The sequence below is a fragment of the Melanostigma gelatinosum genome (genome assembly GCF_949748355.1).
Source record: "Melanostigma gelatinosum genome assembly, chromosome: 4".
Taxonomy (NCBI): domain Eukaryota; kingdom Metazoa; phylum Chordata; class Actinopteri; order Perciformes; family Zoarcidae; genus Melanostigma; species Melanostigma gelatinosum.
In genome coordinates, this window is record NC_136637.1 from 14,670,940 (window position 1) to 14,690,186 (window position 19,247).

The following is a 19,247-nucleotide window of genomic DNA, read 5'->3' on the forward strand; positions in this document are numbered from 1 at the left end:
ATTGGGCGAGAACACTGCAGACAACAGCTGCTCACAGGCTTTATGGACTCCATTTACCGGTACGTCCACGAAAAGTGCTTATTTTTGCCATTGATGGGCTCCGATTGCTATTTTAAGTGTCTGACATGGAAAGAGTCTAGCTCACGGAGAAGTCCGCTTTATGAAATCTCTCGAGGTGACGCGTTGCCAGATGACAATGGCGGCCAGACAGGGTTTGTTGAGTTAGAGTACAGAAAGTGTAGCTTTGAGTTTAAACCTTTTCAATGTTGTGGCTGAATATTTAGATCATTTCAATAACGTGGATGAGGTCTTTGAATAGGTTGGCCAGGGGGCAAAGGGGCAACAGGCAGAGGAGGGTGAACCGGCTGCTGGAAGATGAAGGTGTTCCTGTGGGTGCTGTGACCCTTTGAGGCCCACAGAGGAAGAATGCTGTAAAGAGTGGGACCTGTTGCCGCCCGATATTCAGATTTCACGAGACTTCTCCTTGAGCGAGACGTGGACGCAATAACAAACAGACCAGATCAAGCGAAAGATAAGGAAAGCGCTCTATTCGTCTGTTGGGTCCTTTTCATAATGTTGAAAATAACAGTGCAGGTTCACTTATGCCATTTAATTATGATTCCCAAATAGGTTCACAATTAGCATGAAGGTCACCTTACAATCTGCAGCTCTGCATGCAGCTTGGTGAACCGTTTCAGCTCATCCATATATGTGTTCAGTATTATGGAATAATTAACTTTGGCTCTTTGTTGGAGTGTTTTTAGACAATGCTGCACTTTGCAGTGAACAGTCATGTAGTCCATTTAGAGGAGCATTTCCCCTGATAATAAAGCTTTTAAGCTGCAGCCTAATGGATGACAATAATGCTGCAACCTTTAAGAAATGTTTTCCCAATCCATGTTGTCATATGGAGTTGAACTGGGTACGAACAGTGATGACCCCACCCTTTAAAAAAGGTAAAGAAGAGTGATCAAATTGTGTGAACCAACAAGTTAATCCAACGAGTTCATCTCTCCTGCAGTGACTCTACAAGATTAGAGGAGAGCTCAAAGCAGATCTGATGGATGAGGCCGATAAACCACCAACTAAATGCCACAGCATTTAAAACAGACTAAAGTGATAAACAATAACAAGTGTTATCCCCCCCCCCCCCCCCCCCCCAACATAGACTCCACATATATTCTCCTGCTGCAATGTGCACCTGAACTCCACAGTATCTGATCCAAAGAAGCACAAGTTAAGAGTTTTCCCCTCGACAGTCAAAGGGATCTGGACAAAGTCCAGGTTTTTACTGCCAGCCCGTAAAACTATCCTAGCTACTGATAAATTGACCTGAATTGATAAAAGATTCGAAAATTATTCATTTGACTCCAAAGCCATTTCCAGAAGTTGAATAACCGATCATGTTAATGATTGCTTCTCTCACTCCGTTGCCTGCATTGATCCAATAACACCTGATTGGCACACTATCTGGGAGGTCATGTCTTTTCTGCAGAAATTCAACCCTCACCATTCAACCACCAGTGAATAGGAGACGCTAATTATTTCAGGCTGTATTGCAGGCTGTATAAGAGTTTGAAGAAAACTTTGACACTCTGAGAAATGTTACAAAAGCTAATAACCCCCAAAGTGATTGGGTAGTTTGGTGATTCTGACAATGTTTGGATTGATACAACTTATAGGTATGAGTTGTATCCGCATTACCGGAAAGAAACAACTCAGGTTTTTATAGCTATTATGACTGTGATGCTAAATTAGGTGCTTACGATGTATTCTACTGTGTGTTATGGGCAACCCATCGAGTGCCCTTACACTACATTATTCTTCTTTGATAAAAAACAAGAAGCAAAACTATTTACATCATTAAAGGTGCTAAATTTCATCGTCAAATTGTGAAACCAAAGCCATAAAACCACTTTTATGAGAAAATGTAATTATGTAGATTTTTCACAGTGCATCCAGCAGGTCAGCATTACACAACAAGATGATATTTCATTCTCACAGTACATTATATCTCATTATGGACAAAGGTATCCAATTCAACTGAATAATAATTCTGACCGAGACAACAGTCGTGCATTCATTAGAATCTGCGATCTTTTGTTTGAGTACTGTTTTCGCAAGCAAACTGTTTATGCTCTTATCCTCACACTGATTGCTTGTTATTCATCACAGCTGACTCCTCCCATGGGCAGAACTGGGGCCAGAAACAAAGTCATTGCCATCTCTTTATGAAATATGACAAAAAGCACAATTGAAATGTGAGAAATGGTTTGGGCAGAGTGCTGATGGGACGTGCACATGTGCATGCAAATGCCTGTCGTGTACCACGCTCAGAATAAATGAAATGTGGTGGCTGACGGTAGCAGCGCCAAGCTTTTCAATCAGTATCCCTGGCTCCAGTGAGGCTGGGGACCATTGGAACCAAACAAAGTGACTGATGTGAAATGACAGGGGGCTTTCACAGAAGCCGTCCCACCGTTTCAACCATTGACAGTTACCCTACATTGCAGCTAACCTCACTAGGCAACCTGGTGGCCAGGCATTGTTGTTTGGTTCTTAAAAATGTCGTCATTCATTCATTTCAGCGGTCACAAGGCCTCTCAGTTCCGAAAATACATGTCGATATTTTCTTTTTTCGAATACTTCAGGTTTTGTCATGGTCTTAAATCAGCCAATTACTGTGTGAATTATGAAGCAAGACCTTGGATGCATTGAACACATCCCATGATTATTATTGACAACAGACAACAAATGCGTGTAATAAATATAAGTGCATTCATCACCAAGAAAAGTGTATAATGTAAACTATAAACATGGAAAGAAAAATCGATACATTTTTGAAATGTTGCCTTAATTAGGAAAAGTACAGTGCAGGATTAGCACTTAGGCTACTGTATTTTAAAAAGAAAGAAAAAAGCATTGTCGTCATTCAAATGGGCGTTGCCTCAAGCCTAATCAACATATCCCTTTGTATAGTCTGTTGCACAATATGGTTCAAAGGTGATCTTGATTGGCACAGCTGGTGATAAGTAGCTTTCAGAGATGTAGGCCTCCTGCAGGATAAACCTTCCTAAAACTGAAATTGCACGAATTTTGGCGGAAGATTTGATTTAGCATCACATATAGTGAACACGAGTACATTATAAACTGACTCATAGACTTCGAGGGGAAAATCTTGCTTTCGCAGTAAACACATCCTGCTAATGATCAGCAACAGACTGTCACATATATCAGCCACCTTAATATGGACCTCTAACCTGCACCGCTGCAGACTATTACTTCTTGCATGCCAAATGACAACGCCTTCTTCTCCACTTCCACATCAAACTTTTTTTTTTTTGTCATTTTCGGCAAATTGAAGTCATGCAGAGGAAGCTGACACTTTCCCTACCTCTCTCCTCCTGCTCTCTGCCCCAGGTCTGGTGATGAGCGCCGTGTCACCGCACACCACAGCCGCATCCTCCACGAACACGCAGTCCGGGAGCGACTCATCCGCGGGGAGCTCCACCACCTCCAGCCCGAGCCTCGTCCCCAGGACCTCGATGTACGCCTCGTGCTCCTTCCGCGCCTTGGACAGGTCCACCTCCCCCTGGCTGCTCCGGAGCGCTTCCTTGGCCAGGGACGCGGGGATTCCCCGAACGACGGCGTGGGTGTAGAGAGCAAAATCTGACATTAAACCAGCCATGTTTCGCTTTCCTTTTTTTTTATTTGCACGTTCAAATCTGGAGAAAAATAAATTACAACGGCAAGACAACCACTGGCGAATGAATGAGAGGAACTACTGTCAAATAACCTGCTGCTGCCTTGCTTATTTGTTCCCTGCTAGTTTGTTGGGTTTTGATTCATTATTTACAGTCGCCTGCAACACCCGGTGTCAAGTCTGCCCTGCTCCAGTCTAAAGGCGAGGGACAGCGCTTCGGTCACGCGCACCGACTATCACGTGAAGCCAACGAGCCTGTCAGCACAAGTGACAGAAACACACTGTATTTATGGCTCAACGCATTTCACACTCAATCAGCGAAGCAGAGCCTGCAAGTCAAACTCCTTTATGCTTTAAAAGTCTCTTTAAGAAATAATTCAGTTATTTATCCATATTATAATATATCCTTATATATATCGGGATAAATTAAACCTGAAACGATAAGTCAATTTATCACTCAGTCAATCAGCAGACAATTAAATATGAATGCTTTGAATCATTTTTGTTATTTTTGTCTTATGCGAAACTGGACATCTTTACATTTTGGACAATTGGTTTGACAATATAAGCAATTTGAAGATTGAATGTTTTAGGAGATTGTAATCAGTATTGTTTTCACCATTAAATCCACATGCAAGTTATTATCCCTCATGGCGGAATTAGTTTTGCAGTCAGGGTTCACAGAAAAACAGAATACAAAAATACCACAACGACAAAACACCATGAAATACAGCGCTATAGAGCAGGGAAATGTAAATGTGTCACAAGTGCACATGTCCAATAGTGCAAAGGTGTAAGTGTGCAAGGGAGTGCTATGTGCTGTTAAACAGAATAGCACTTGGCTAGTGATCAATCAACTAATGACAAAATTATAATTTAGCTGCAGAGCTAGAATCCATTATGACATCTGTATTCGAACCAATTTCTTATTACTTCAGAAAATGTGGCTGTAAAATAGTACAATGTCCATAGGATGCTATGATGTTAGTTTGATATAAAGAACAAAAAAACATTTAAGAATATGAGAAGGCAATATAATTCGATAGCAGTGTTACAACTCACATGGACGTGTATTTGTCTCATCCGGCGCAGATTTACATCTACACATTTTTGCATTGCATATAATTGTGCTGCACAAAAAATGCGCTTTGCATTTGGTCTGAACACAGCTTTAGAGGCTGCTGGCATAGGGATCCCAATCATTCCAACATATTCTGGTCATGACATATTTTGGGAAAATATATGACATTTTAGGTTGTATAGTTATTATAATAGAAGTAGTGTAGCAAGAAGCATCTTGTTTATATGTCAACTTTTACTTTGACTGCAAAAACGTAGTAACTTACAATTGTTAGACCCTCTGGACAAAGTAAAAAAAACACATGTATATAATGGTAAGACTGTTTCCCAAGGGGAAAAATAACTAGGGGGAATAGATGTTATCATATTTGTATCTGCATACAGCTAATGGCATAAAGGCGGTGAAGGAAGAAGTGTATACCCACTTGACTCCCATGCTTTGTTGTTTACATTTCAACTTTTATAAAGTGTGAAAGAAAGACTATAAGAGCACATCTCTATTTGTGAAGCTGAGAATTTGGAAACATATGTAACTGCTTCACTCTTGGCAGACTTTTTGAAAAAATGTACACAAACGTCAATGGAGAAGCATATTTATAAAAGGAGGATCTCTGCTTGTCCTGCAGTGTGAGAGGCGTACAGGGCAAGGAGAGCGTGGAAGTAAGGGCAGTGTAAGTGTGTGTGTGTGTGTGGGAAGAGGAAGGGAGGGGGTTTATATTCCCTATGGTGCCATCTATGGAAGGCTCTGGGCCCGGTGAAACTGTCTGAATGGATGGAATGTTTCTTCAGACGTCCCAGAAGCACATTCTTCCACCGCGGGACCTCGCTTTGTCTTTTCTTGTTCCAAATTCACTCAATTATCCCCGACTGCTCTAAACATTCCAGGAGCCCCACATTCCTTTTTCCACTCCAGCCAGGATCGCCAACCACCACCACCACCACCACCCTCCTCCTCCTCCCGACACTAACACATGGCCCAATAAAAGACCCTCTCTTTCTCTTTTCTCTCTCCATGCTGAGGAATTTGGGTAACTTTAGATGAAGGAAAGCCCTCATACTTCAGGCACACCTGGCTGGTACAGTGTGTATAAAAGAAATGAGTGAAAGCAGACACGATCCTCCAGCTGCGGATGAAGCGGCACCAAAAAGCAGCACCTCTTATTTGCCTGGTATGATTGGACTCATGATGAGATCCGAGACGTCACACAGACAGCATGATTACACCAGGTGCACAGAGCATATTTAACTCGAAGCCGTCAGGTAAACTTATGAACCTAATTACCACAGAAAATAAAGTGATGAAATAACATGACATGAAATGATTAAAAAAAAAATGATGTTACGAATATGTATTTTGAAGCATTTCGATTGCAGTTTTAATTGGGTCAAATTCCAGATTATTATTTTTTTAGCCATTTTAGAAAATATGGGTTAAATGCTTTTTAAGAGTCTCTCAGCTTGAGGAAATGATGCAGTGGCATTTATAATCACAAACTTCCATTTGGTAGTGTGTCTATTCGAATGCATTCATGCCGACAATTGAGTGAAATAAATATCTAAATCTAAAATGGCATTGGAGCTGTCAAAAGGCATTGCTGGTTTTGGTCTCATGGGATTTGTTAACAGAGAGAAAACATGAAATATCTCCATCTTTATCCCTTAAGTACTGTATTTAAACAGGACGCATCTGAAAGAATTTCCCGTCGAACTCGTCTTCACTATGATTTATTAAGACAGAAATGGCAGTTGTGTTCTTTTCCAAAGAATCATAGCTGGTGATTACATTTTTTGACAAAGAGGAGGTTCCTTTTGTGTTATTTTGTTTTTGACAGAGCTGTGGGATTGGTAGGTGAATATTAACTGACCCTTTTTAATTAAGATAATCTTCTTTTGCCACCTTACATCACATTTAAAAAAAATGTTGGCTGTGTGATACAGATTGTGTCTGCTACAGAGTTTTTTGCCATTTTCCTCCGCTGTTGAAGCTCAACGATCGATTTTCAGTGTGATATGTGCATATGTTAACACAAGAGTGACGGCAATGCAGTCTCTAGGTTGTAGAACTGTCAACAAAGCACAGCCAATGTGATGCTGGAGTTAGATATTCATGGCCCCCGTTGAGGAATGTTTTGCCTTTTACACTAAATTAACATATCACTGCAATGAGTGTTTTGAGCGACAACTGGTCAGGATGTAGTGCAGGACATCCATTAACAAGAAGATCAGCAGTTCGACCCCAAGCTCCTCTTGTTCACTTGTCGATGTGTCCTTGGGCAAGAGACTGAACCCCAAATTGCTCCTCGAAGGCATGCGTCATCAGTGTGTGAGTGACAGATTAGATTAAATCCTAATGGCACCTTGAATGGCAGCTACTGCCATCGGTGTATGAATGTGTGTGTGATTAGGGTAAATGTTGACTTTGGTGTAAAACATTTCGAGTTGACGACTCGAAATGCGCTGTAAAAACGCTAGATGATGACGATGGTGGTAAGCTGTGTGTCCTTTAAAGTAATCAAGACTGGAAAATGAGGATGATTATTTTCTTGTTTTTGCCAACACAAATACATTTACCAAGACAGGAAACGTCTTTATTGGCAGTGGCATCTTATGAAACAACTCAATAGATTGAGCTATGAAATAGCTCTCCTGAACCAATGCCTTTTCATTAGACGATGTCAAAATAACAAAGACAAAATGGCCAAACACATCAATCGAGCCTGGACTGAGCCTTTTTCCTTTCAAACAATCAGCAAAACTTTCATAAATAAATTCAACAGAATTCATGTGAAACTGAGATTGCAGAGTTCTGCCTAATCACAACTACATTTCTAAAGAACTCGAGTCAGTATTTTAACCGTTGGCCTCATCTCGGCCCCTGTTCACAGAGAACCATCCATAACTCAGCAGACTTCCTGCTGCTCCGTGAGCTGACAGAGAAAGGAAGTGTTGCTTGAACATACTGCATACCAGTTATGACATTTATCTTGAATATACTACAATGGAATCAGTTGTTTAAATGTTCCATCTGTCACTTAGACATAAGCTGAGGGGCCGCTTGCTTCAGACTCCCTGGGAACCGATTCTGAGGGCTGCTGTCTCTTCAACTGTGAGTGCTCCTAGTGGGATCTGAAAATGAGTTTCCATTACAATGAGCCACAAACACACAATAATCTCTCCAATTTTGGTGAGCAGTGAAATCATTTAAGCATCCCAGCTGGAGGTTTTGGAACTGTTCCGATGTCCATGCTACAGAGCTGTGAGCATAATCCAATGATCATTTCTGTGAAGGAAAGAGCCCCCCTCCTTATTGTTTTTTTTTGGGGGGTAGTATGTATGTGTATGGGGGTACTCAGACAGCCTTAGTGGAAACTATTATGCCAGGGCAATTGCTACACGGAGACATATTTCCTGAACTGAGTGGGTAATGAAGGAATGTAGATTAGTGCGTGTTATTCTCCATTGACGTACAATGACAACACTGTTTCCTATCGCGGTAACACACAAACGGATGCACACACGCGGCCATACGCACACATGTAGACCCACATACAGTATGCACATACACACTGGAGAGGCTTTGGGTCAACATAGCAGAGGACAATCAAACAAAACATGACATCAGACCTGCTGTCCAAACAAGTCAGTGGCATTAAAGGGGCACCACACCAAATTGGTATTGTACTTCCAGAAAGTTTGGAGACTTGTGACCGACTGTACGTCAAGAATGATGAAAATCGACGCCAGGATATCCTGAAGTTTAGTGCTTCAGGTAAAACTCTAAAAATACTAGATCCCATATTTCCCATAATGCAATACTATGGGTTTTTTTTCATAAACTGCTGCCTGGTAAATGTATTTTAAAGTCCATGGTCACAGTTTGCAAGGCAGGCTCTCAGTTAAACATATTGATTGTGTCTCCAAGCCCAAACCAAGTTGATGACATCATCAGTTTTTGTTTTTTTCAAACTACACAAGAACCCACAAGCTGTTTTCATGGGTTGAGTGAATCCGCCATGATGAGTAAAGTGATGTTGATGATGTGAATCAAAATGTCGATGGTGTAAAATCAATGAAGAGGCCCTTTAAAATCTTAAATTGGATATTAGCATGGGCAAGTGGGCACACTTTAGCATAGTGTAGCGCTTGGAAATACACATAAGAGAGCATTGCACATGTGCTCACACGGACACACCCCCTGCTCATATAGGCTGCGCGCACACAGGCACACCTCCAGGCAAAATACTCACACAGACGTACTATATTGATCTGTTCACAATGTAATCATATGAATATCATGTTGGAAGTTTGCACTGGCCATTATTTAAATAAAAAAGACATTACCCTCAACCCAATCCTCCAGGAGAAACCAGTAGTCTGGGTTACTTTACATTTCAATAGATTCAGTGTCCAGCATATCCAAATCGGATATAAAACGACCCTCAAAGAAAATTTCAGAAGTGATTTACTTTTGCTGAATAAATAGGATCTGTTAAGAATCACTTTCAGCTGCTATGACTCATATTCATATAACGGGAGCACGGTGGTGATGCAGGGTTTGTAAAGGGAAAAGAGTCTCAGCCACAATCCGCAGATTAAACTGAAAAAGAAAAGAAGTCCAAACTCACCGGAGAGGCTCTCCAGTCTTCCTGTTCAGTGCTGCTGTCTGAGTGTATCGCCATGTTAAAACTACACGAGGTTACAGGGGAGATAGTCGTGAAATGTCCGATCCTCATACACACAAATAAAACACTCTGCCCTCATGCGAGATGTCCTCTTTGGAATCTGCCAGCCATTCATGGCAATGATAATGGTTTTGTGCTGCGTCTTTACGCACTTCGTTTCCATCGGTGGAACGTTTTCATCAATCGGAACGATTAGAAAGCTTCGGTTGAGGAGACTTATTGAGACCCCCGTCGTAAAAAAAAAAAAACCCCAGATAGACCATGTATTTGTCTCCCCCCACCAACACCCACAACATCTCTGGTGGGAAATTGGATCACTTTACCGACTACGGGACCCACTCCCCCTCCCAAACGCGATGGACACATTGCGTGAAAAGTCAAATTGCCTCAAGGAATGAATGCAAAGGCATTTCCCTGCACGAAGAACATATTTAACAAGCCTTAAAGCTGTCAGGAATGCTTTGTGGTCTGCTGGCCAAAGGGAGAGAAATATGTTAATAATGTAGGCTACTGCCATACCAAATATGGCAATATTGTTACGTCTGAGCTCTGCGCGCATCTGGAAACGCTAAGCTCCTCTGAATAAAGGCACTGGAAAGCCAGAAATAGACGCGGTTAAACGTATTCCTGCCCACACCTTTAGACTCACAGAGGCAAAGAAACCAAAGCTATTTTAAAGTTGGCCACTGCAACATGCTATGAGCGTGTGTTCAGACAATTGCTTTCATCGGTAAAAGCATCACTGGCACACATATGACAAGAAGTCTAATATTCCTCCGGGGACATTGTATTGCTGATACTTGATATTCTCTGCGATGCCTTTATTATGCGTTTAATCAAATGACAACAGTAGTAAGTAGTATTGGAACGTAAAACCCGTGAAGGGTTGCACTGAAAGCAGGAAGCTATAACACATCAAATTGTCTCTTTCATTCGTGCGAAGATAAAGCAAAAAAGAAGAGAAAGACCACAGGAAATAGAAGTTAGAATAAAACACCCAACTACTTCTACCGAAAAGTCCTCTGAACTTGGGTTGATAGATGTGAGAAGCGAGCAGAGGAAGAAAAGGAAAGGGGGGGATCAACAAGAAGAGAAAAATATGAGACGGAAAAGTGTGTTCAGATGGGATCCAGGGGGGAAAAATCCATTTCAGAAAGAAAAAAAGAAAAGAGAAAGGTTTAGACAGGGTGGAGCTTAGGTCTTGGAAAAATGCGCAGAGAAACATTCCTGACATAGTTTGGGAACAGTTCAGCAGGCAGCCCAGGAATGACGTCAGCTTCCCACTACGGTATAAAAGTCCGGAGGTGGCCGGACCTCAGCAGACTGCAACCGCTTTACCGAGAGCTTCAGCGACTCTAAAGGAGCCTCTAACGGAAGATCCTACCAGCGAATCAAATCAAGAGACAAGACGACTGAGTGAGGGAATACCTAAGGAATCCTCCCAATAGAGACGAACTTTTCATACTAACTGGGAACAGGATTCCTCTTGAACACGCAAAAGAAAAGAAATATTCAAGATGCTGATGCTTACTGTTGCCGTAGCCTTCCTCGGAAGCCTCAATTTGGTGAGTTATTTCTCTATTGCAATCTGAAAGAGAGTTATTGGAGTATTTGAGGAGAGGGAAATAATGCTTCTTTCAACGAAATTATAGTTTTTTTTCATAGATTGGGGATAACCTGTGTGGTGTGACTTAATAGTCAGTCTTTAATGGTAGATTTGGTTGTTGGCTGTACAGGTCCTCTCCTCCTCCTCCTCCTGTCCCTCCGTGTGTGACTGTCGGCTGGAGATAACCAAGTGCGCACCCGGCGTGAGCGTCGTCCTGGACGGCTGCGGCTGTTGCAAAGTTTGCGCCAGACAGCTGAACGAGGACTGCGGCCTGACCGAGCCGTGTGACCACACTAAAGGGCTGGAGTGTAACTTTGGGGCCAGCTTCGCTGCCGCTACTACTCGTGGCATCTGCCGAGGTATGTATAAAGGCCAATCCAGCTCCAGATGTGCATGCTTTTGAAATAGCCTGACGTTGATTTCAGTTTGGTTTTGTCAAATAAAAGGGTTTAATTCAGGAGTATGGGGACCTTCGTGATTTCAGCACTGTGGAATGCAAATAGAAGGAAAACTTAGACTAAACCTCAAAGTACAGACAGCCCACTGTGGGGAAGGGGGGGGGGGGGACTCCTCAGGCAGTCTGAAGAATTTCACAGTTTAACGGATCCTTACCTGGCAGCCATGTGATGTCTAAAGCAGACATTTCTGCGCAGAGCAGGAAAGAATAACATTCCTTTCCTCTTGTTTTTTTCCTCCCCTTGCAGCCAAGTCAGAAGGCAGACCATGCGAGTACAACAGCAGGATCTACCAGAATGGAGAGAGCTTCCAGCCCAACTGTAAACACCAGTGCACATGCATCGATGGGGCAGTGGGATGTGTCCCGCTGTGCCCGCAGGAGCTCTCCCTGCCCAACTTGGGCTGTGCCAACCCCAGACTGGTCAAGGTAGCAGGCCAGTGCTGCGAAGAGTGGGTGTGCGATGACAACAAGGACAAAGACATCCTGGAGAAGATCTTTGGCAAAGACATGATGACTGAAGAGTTGGAAAGAGACCTCACCAACAGGAACGAGCTCATTTCCATTGTGAAGGGAGGACTCAAGTCTCTACCTGGTAAGAAAGCTCTTTTTCATCCTGAAACGTTTTTTTTCTTCTTCTGGATATATACACAGTATATCTTAAAATATGTAGGATTCTAAGTTGCTCATGTCTTTTATTTGTGCTTTTAGCCTTCAGACCACAGCCTGAAGTCCACATGTTTGACAGCCAGAAGTGCATCGTCCAAACCACGCCCTGGTCCCAGTGCTCCAAGAGCTGTGGAACAGGCATCTCCACCAGAGTCACCAACAACAACAGCGAGTGCAAGCTGGTCAAAGAGACAAGAATCTGTGAAGTGCGGCTATGCACCCAGTCACCTTACTCCAGTCTGAAGGTAAGCTTGAGCCACCATGACTGGATGTGATGTTGACATGCATGTTACTGGAGATGCGTCCCTTCTGGGTCCGAGTCCATGACTAATCCCCATCTCCTCGTTGTTTATCCCTCCGCAGAAAGGAAAGAAGTGCAGCAGAACCAAGAAGTCCAGTCAGCCAGTGAAGTTCTCCTACGCCGGCTGCTCCAGCCTGAAAAAGTACAGGGCCAAGTACTGCGGCGCCTGCGTGGACGGCCGCTGCTGCAGCCCCCACGAAACCAGAACCATCCGCGTCAAGTTCCGCTGCGAGGACGGCGAGACCTTCAACAAGAACATCATGACGATCGAGTCCTGCAAGTGCACCTACAACTGTCCCCATGCCAACGAAGCCTCCTACCCGTTCTACCGCCTCTCCAACGACATCCACAAGTTCAGAGACTGATTGGTGAAGGAGGTCCAAACCCCCTCAGCAAGAGAAAGAGATGATCAGCAGCGCTGGCAGCCAATGGCAGTCCAGATGGATGCAGGGGTGTAAATAGACTATCAATCAACTACCAGCTTCTTGTTGTAACTAGATTCCCAAGGAATTGCAGGCTTACATCATGAGGACTTAATGAAGTGCACTGTTTGCTGTGACTACGTCAGCATTCTTAACTAAGAACTGCTTCATATTAATGGAGCATCAGAAGTAGCTTCGTTATGGAGCAAGATGTAATTAATATTTGTACATTATTATTGTTTAGTCGCTGATATCAATTCACTGTGTATATTTCGATCCTTTGCATCAGACATGTCATCAGACTGTAGACTTGTGTGTGTATATGTAGGTATGCACATACGCAACTTCAATTAGCATACCATCCTGTATCTTAAGAACGAGACACCGAAATGTAACCTCTGGACTTGTTTAACAAGCGCGTGGTTTCATTCCTTCCTGACGTGGGCATTATTGTTCATGTTTTGTGGCAGCTATTGAACTCCCTTCATGAAAAAGACAAAGCGAAACATGTCAAAGGATGAATGAATGTTTTTTTTATTGTTGTCATTAATATTATTTATCAAGAAAATGTAGCTACTTTATTTGGATATTATGTGTCATACTGGAATAAATTGTAAAATGATTTAATTTTATATGCCACAAATAAAACTGATTTATTTATGAAATATGACAGCGCCTGTGTTCAGTCTGGTCAAACTACACCGCAGGACGGTATGCACAGGGCAGGGGGGGGGGGGGGGGTACTTACAGCTACTGTTTCCAGAGAAAGTCCTTTGGTTCGATCATTCTGTAGAGACCAAGAGATCCTCAGACAGACACGAGCAGGGTCAGTCTGTTCTTACATAACAAAAACTCGGAGGCTCTCTCTCTTGACTTTCTGTGCTTTGGAATGCCATTCTGCAGCGAGCTAGCTTCCTTTCATTTGATCTGGCTAAGCCATACACTTGACTGATTCTGAGACGGGGGGGGGGGAGATTAAGTCCACGAGTAGCAATGAGGATGGGAGTATGCCAGGAATCTTAAGTGCTGCTCTGAATGGGCCGGGATTAAACACCATGCAAGCGGGACAATGACTATTATTGTATACAATGGGTTGTACGCAAAGAATGCATTCCCCGGGTAAGCTTTTTTTTCACACAGCGGACTAGGACTACCAAATTGACCTAATTCATGAGCAGTCGTCTTTCAAAGTGAATTAGTTGCGTTGGCCTCTGCTGGCTCTTAAACTGCAGGGGTCTGCTAAACAGTTGTAAACAGCCCTGCGAGGTAGGGAGGGCTTCAGCCTGCCTTCCAGGTGTCAGTTTAACAGGCATAAAGCAATACTATTACGAGGTAGAATAAGGGGAAGGACAGGAAACAGTGGGAACACAGTTGCGTCTGTGGTCATAGAAACGTCATATTCAATTTTCCAGCTCCTGAAGCAGCGTGTTGCTACTGTCACAAACACCGCTTTGACTCTGGTGTTTCATTATTCATGTTTACCTGAGCTCAGATGGGTCCTGCACGCTTTCAGACTGCAAGTTGTATGTAAAGAAAAAGAAAGGAAAAGTCCTTTTCAGACACAGGATTCAGTAGAAATACCTCCAGTACAGTTTGAACAGGGGTAGAGAGCGCAGAGCTCAGGGGCAACGACAAGGAAGGGTTTCTTTTCCTGATCCAGGTAGAGGGAGTGGCTCAGGAATGCAGCAGTGGCTCAGAAAGCAGACATCCTGATGGGCGGCAGATGTTGGGAAAATATTTCAGAGCAACATGTTCACTTTAGCCAAGAAGATTTTCCAAATATACACAAACACTACCAAGTACTCACTTGTATCCACAAAAGGCATGAACACATGTCTATATCTGAAAGGCAAATCACACTTCTGCACAACTTTCCTGGAAATAAGTGTTCATCGAGTGCATTTAATAAGAGGTTGAGCAGGACACATTGCCTTTGATTGAGCTGCATACCGCACAGGATGTGAGCCCTCTGAGCTTTTACAGATTGCTCACATGAAAGGCTCCTGATGTTAACCTAATCACAAAGATGTGTGGCTATACCCCTCGCAGGCCGGGTTTACAGTGCAAAAGCCTGTCAGGGAGCCCTCTTCTTCGCTCTTTCCCTTTCTGTTGCTGCCTGAAGAGGAAACGTTCCACCTCGGCCCTTCAGAGTTGAGAAAGTTCCATGCAATCACTGTCATTTGTCTTGTTGACACAATGCAGCTAACCTGGTTTTGTAATGGCGTCCGTATGTCATGTGGGCAGTTCTTTTCGGTCATCCGTAGCATTCCTGTATAATGTACGGACTAGCACTCGTGGCGAGGTTTACAATCCCTCAGCCTTAACAGAAGCCAAAGATTGGGTTGTCCCTGCCAACACAGCACCAACCTGTAAAAACTATCGCTCTCAAGACACACAGGCAAACAAGGCTCTCTCACACACATGCAATTAAATCCCTCGGCGACTACCTCATTCCCTGAACCCAACATGTGTTTATATGACAAAGACATCAGCATTAAAGCTTCATCAAGCACTACGTAATGCTGTGCAGCCAGAAGCGAACAGGATGGAGAGTGGTCATTACAACATGCTGGAAGCTGCTGAGCACTGATGTCAGCTGTTTAACAGCCCCCGTGTGTCGATAACCTCAGATTCATATTCACTGTTATACGGAACCCAGGAGCAAGAAGCAAGGAGGTTTAGAGGATGACCACCAAGTCCAAATGCAGAGGCTGTTTTCAAAAGCACCATCTGCTGGATGAAATAGGAAAGAGCATCCTGTTTATGGAATTGACTGGACTGACTCTCCTACTCAAACTTGCACAACTCATCAAATGTGTGGCTGAAACTGACTAAACATCTTACAAGTTATATTATTATGTATTTTACATATTAGATGTTTCATTTCTCACTGAAACAAAGTGATGTAAAAGACAGACATCTGCCAAATCCTGACAGGGTGTGTGACTCTCACTCTCTCACAGTGACGCAAGTCTTTCGACACGCCCATCACATCCCTCGAGCTGCAATTACACGAGAATAACTGACGAGCAGGCTTAAGGGAAAACCAGAGGGCCGCTGGCTACTGGAGTGATTATTTACTCACACAAGCTGAGCATTGACGGGAGAGGCAACACCGAGTCTCAGCCCGATGGAGACAATGATGGACTGAATAACCTCCATGGGGGCACATATACCGTCAACAGCTGAGCTAATGTTGGCGTATGCTGCTCTCTCGCTGTTGTTTAACATGGAAAGACCAATGAGATCACATCTTCAGCAGCTATCATTTTGATTTATATTCCCTTAAAATGTTAAAGGGAGTTGAACACTACTGCTCCTTTCTTCTAACAATGATTGCCACCCAAAATGGCTCAAATGTGAGAAATCATGCACATAAAATGTGGAAACTGAATATCAAGGACTATTAATGCCACTTACCTCCGCCTACTGGCTTTGTGTTTGGTTATGATGGACCATGTTCTTTGTCACTTAAAGTGACTGAAATAAGTGCACGTTTAGTTAGGTAAGTTAAAGTTTATGAATACGACACACATACTTTATTTGGACAGCCTAATGTTGCTAGTGAACAGAAAGGTGACATAAAGTAAACGTTGAAACAAGGTTTACTTACACTTTTGCTGCATCTCCAACTCTCGCTCATGGGTATCTAAAGACCGTTATACTAGTCCATCACATGTAGACATATAGATGATAGAATTACTTCACATTAAGCTCATTTATAGCAAGCAGATCTTAAAAACAAACAAAAAGTGTGATGCTTGTGACCACGAGAGTCGAAAAATATTCGACAATTCAACTTTTAGTGAATGCTAACCAAATAAAAATAAGCTATATTCATTTCTTTCACTGATCATTTCAAACTTCATCACTGCGATTGACATTTAAAAATGTGATTTGAAGTCTTGAGCCTCAGAATCAGGATTCTGTTGACGTTCTGGAACAATAAGTGACACACCTGATGCATTTTCCCACTCTTTAGTCTCCCCGTGCTGGGTAATTGCAACCTGGTTTCCACTATTGTGTAGGCATAAGGGCTGGTAAGTCCACATGCTGTCATTATATTGCCACCCATTTTGCCCCAGCAACACAATTTCTGATTTCTTATGCATCTTTTGATCTTTGGAATTAACAATGCTTGTGCCATGGAAATGTGGCTGAGTGGCAACTATGACTCGAGGCTTCATGCACTAAACAAAGCGCCCGTTGGCCTCCCCTTGTCACACACTGCAATTAAGCAACCACACAAAGAAACTGATATAGATGGAAGGAAAGACGCAAATGCCAACAATCACTTGCCAAATGCGGTCTTACCGAGAATGAAAAATGGCATTTTAAACGTTTTTATCCCGGAGTTTAAAAGACATCATGGTTGTAATTAATGTAGGTGTTGAAGCTTTCAGCACTTATCAAGTGACCAGTTTGCTTTGGGAAACCCTACCAGGAGCTCATGACAACTCAGCTCCTCCGGTCATGGGGGCAAACTAACTCCCCCACCACACAATGGCAGTACTTTTTCACCATGTTAAATGAATGGTAAAAATCTTCTTTAATTTAAAAAGCTGCTTTTCTACCAATGAAACTGTAAATCCTTCAGCATATGCTCGTCACAAATTGCGATATTATTTCAACCAGATGCAATTAAAAGTACGCTGCTGGGAAATGACAGCTGAGGTTCGATTGATGGTTACATGTCATTGGGATCATTTGGTACTCGCTTTTTTTTACCTTGTAAACTAATACATGAGTAATATTTGGCACGGTCTGTACATAGTTGGGACAAAGACACAGAAGGTTGTGTGAGGCTCAATGACAGGTGCTCTAAAAAGATAACTCAAGGTTGTTAATAAAACAACAGGCAACAAGCCGGCTGTGTTGCTTGGGACTGTCCGATTGACATGAGACAGACAAAAAGGAACAAGTGAATCACTTCCTTCCAACAACTTGGGGATCAGTCTCCGAGGTGACCGCAGCGACAACATTGCTGGTCTGTTTGTGTTGAAGGGTGGTCGTGGCTCCTGTTTATCCCGAGCGCAGGATGAATTCAATCAGCCAAAGGCTCTGCAGCGTCCTGCGTCAATGTTTCCTTACGGGGAAGTTAGTAATATTCATGCTGTGAGCAGACTAAAGTCCTCACACGTGACTTGCATGTCATGAGTATGGACTTATGTTTGAGCCTATGCATCCTGGAAAGGTAATGTATTTGTTGACCAACAAAAACGTCTAGGACATCATTACTGGTTTCAGATTTTAAAGTAGCTTGAATAAGCTAGACAATAAACAGGCCATAGAAACCACTGTGGTACAGCATTTGTTTTAGGAAAAACAGCTGGCCTCATTTAGTGGTATTTCTCAATGTTTGGAACAGTCAGATAAGCAAGTTATTGGTTGAACATCAATTCAAAATGTGAAATACGCATGCAAAATTGTAGACTTGGATTGCAGATAAGAGTTTGATTTCGAGCACTGAAAATGTTTCCATGCATTGTGGAGGTTCCGCTGGATAAATGATTCTTGGTGTGCCATGTGAAAAGTGGGTGACATCAGGGTGTGGAAACATGTTTGTGCTTCAGTACCCGTCTTTCCTGATGCAGAGTTGGACCGTCGTCTGCCCGTTTCTGGATGAGGCCACCACTGCAGAGCTGTGTCTCATAAAAACAAGCTCTGCACGAAGCACAACTGAGCCCTGCCCACTGAATCAAGACTAATTAAGTGCAAACCAACTGCAGAAATTTCAAAGAGCAATTTACTCAAATTGGGAGGAATTATTTCCAATGCATGTGTTCTCCACAGACTAAAAAAAGCTCAAATTTACTTTTAAGAGGAGCCACAAACCAAAAACAGAGCTTTTGTGTGGTCGCACCGAGCATCTTTATTGAGATAGACAATTAAGAGAACTGCTAAAATAAAATGTGTGGTAATTCAACACATGCAACGCCATGACGAACAAAGGAACAGATGTGTAGGCACCAGAGGCTTCTACTCAGTCATGTCATCAACTTACGTGATGTTACATCAATTACTTCATAGAGCAAACAGTGCATTCCTCTGCTCAAAGGTATACACTATTTCAAAACACAGTTTTTCATTCTGTATGGACAACAGATTTTGAATCAGTAGTAGTTAATATCACTAAAACGCTCACTACTGTGGGTAGACGACCGCACGCTAGGGTGGCCTGTTGCTACTTTAAAGGAATGGATCGACATTTGGAGAATTAGGCGGACCTGCTTGCTGAGATTAAGAGTGTGTGTGTGTGTTTGGGGGGAGGGGGGGGGGGGTAGGCAGATTTTGGCACCTTTGGACTGAGACAAGCGAGCAGGTTCCCCG

General features: G+C 42.9%; 2 protein-coding genes across 3 annotated transcripts in view; one reads left to right on the forward strand and one right to left on the reverse strand.

Annotated features, from left to right (window-relative positions):
• The window catches only part of ddah1 (dimethylarginine dimethylaminohydrolase 1), a 64,699-nt gene extending 55,099 nt beyond the window's left edge, over positions 1 to 9,600 (reverse strand). The window contains exons 1-2 of one of the 2 annotated variants that reach the window (XM_079266570.1): positions 9,409 to 9,600; positions 3,395 to 3,725 (exon numbers count right to left, since the gene is read on the reverse strand). In XM_079266570.1, the coding sequence (XP_079122696.1) occupies positions 3,395 to 3,688 (294 nt within the window). In that variant the 5' untranslated portion in view covers positions 3,689 to 3,725; positions 9,409 to 9,600. Of the gene's footprint in view, positions 1 to 3,394; positions 3,882 to 9,408 lie in introns of those variants that run through there. The other variant, XM_079266569.1, reaches the window with a different exon arrangement.
• A 1,198-nt stretch (positions 9,601 to 10,798) lies between these two features.
• On the forward strand, positions 10,799 to 13,589 carry ccn1 (cellular communication network factor 1). Its single transcript, XM_079266839.1, has 5 exons — positions 10,799 to 11,030; positions 11,202 to 11,430; positions 11,776 to 12,120; positions 12,237 to 12,439; positions 12,558 to 13,589. The coding sequence occupies exons 1-5, from the start codon at positions 10,983 to 10,985 to the stop codon at positions 12,858 to 12,860; spliced, it is 1,128 nt and encodes a 375-aa protein (XP_079122965.1). The 5' UTR covers positions 10,799 to 10,982; the 3' UTR covers positions 12,861 to 13,589.
• Positions 13,590 to 19,247: the final 5,658 nt, after the last annotated feature.

Bases quoted from the DNA above. Each gene is read 5' to 3' on its own strand.
- ccn1 (XM_079266839.1), top strand. From the start codon at position 10,983: ATGCTGATGCTTACTGTTGCCGTAGCCTTCCTCGGAAGCCTCAATTTG. The intron at 12,121-12,236 runs GTAAGAAAGCTC...TTGTGCTTTTAG, and splicing joins AGGACTCAAGTCTCTACCTG to CCTTCAGACCACAGCCTGAA. The intron at 12,440-12,557 runs GTAAGCTTGAGC...ATCCCTCCGCAG, and splicing joins CACCTTACTCCAGTCTGAAG to AAAGGAAAGAAGTGCAGCAG.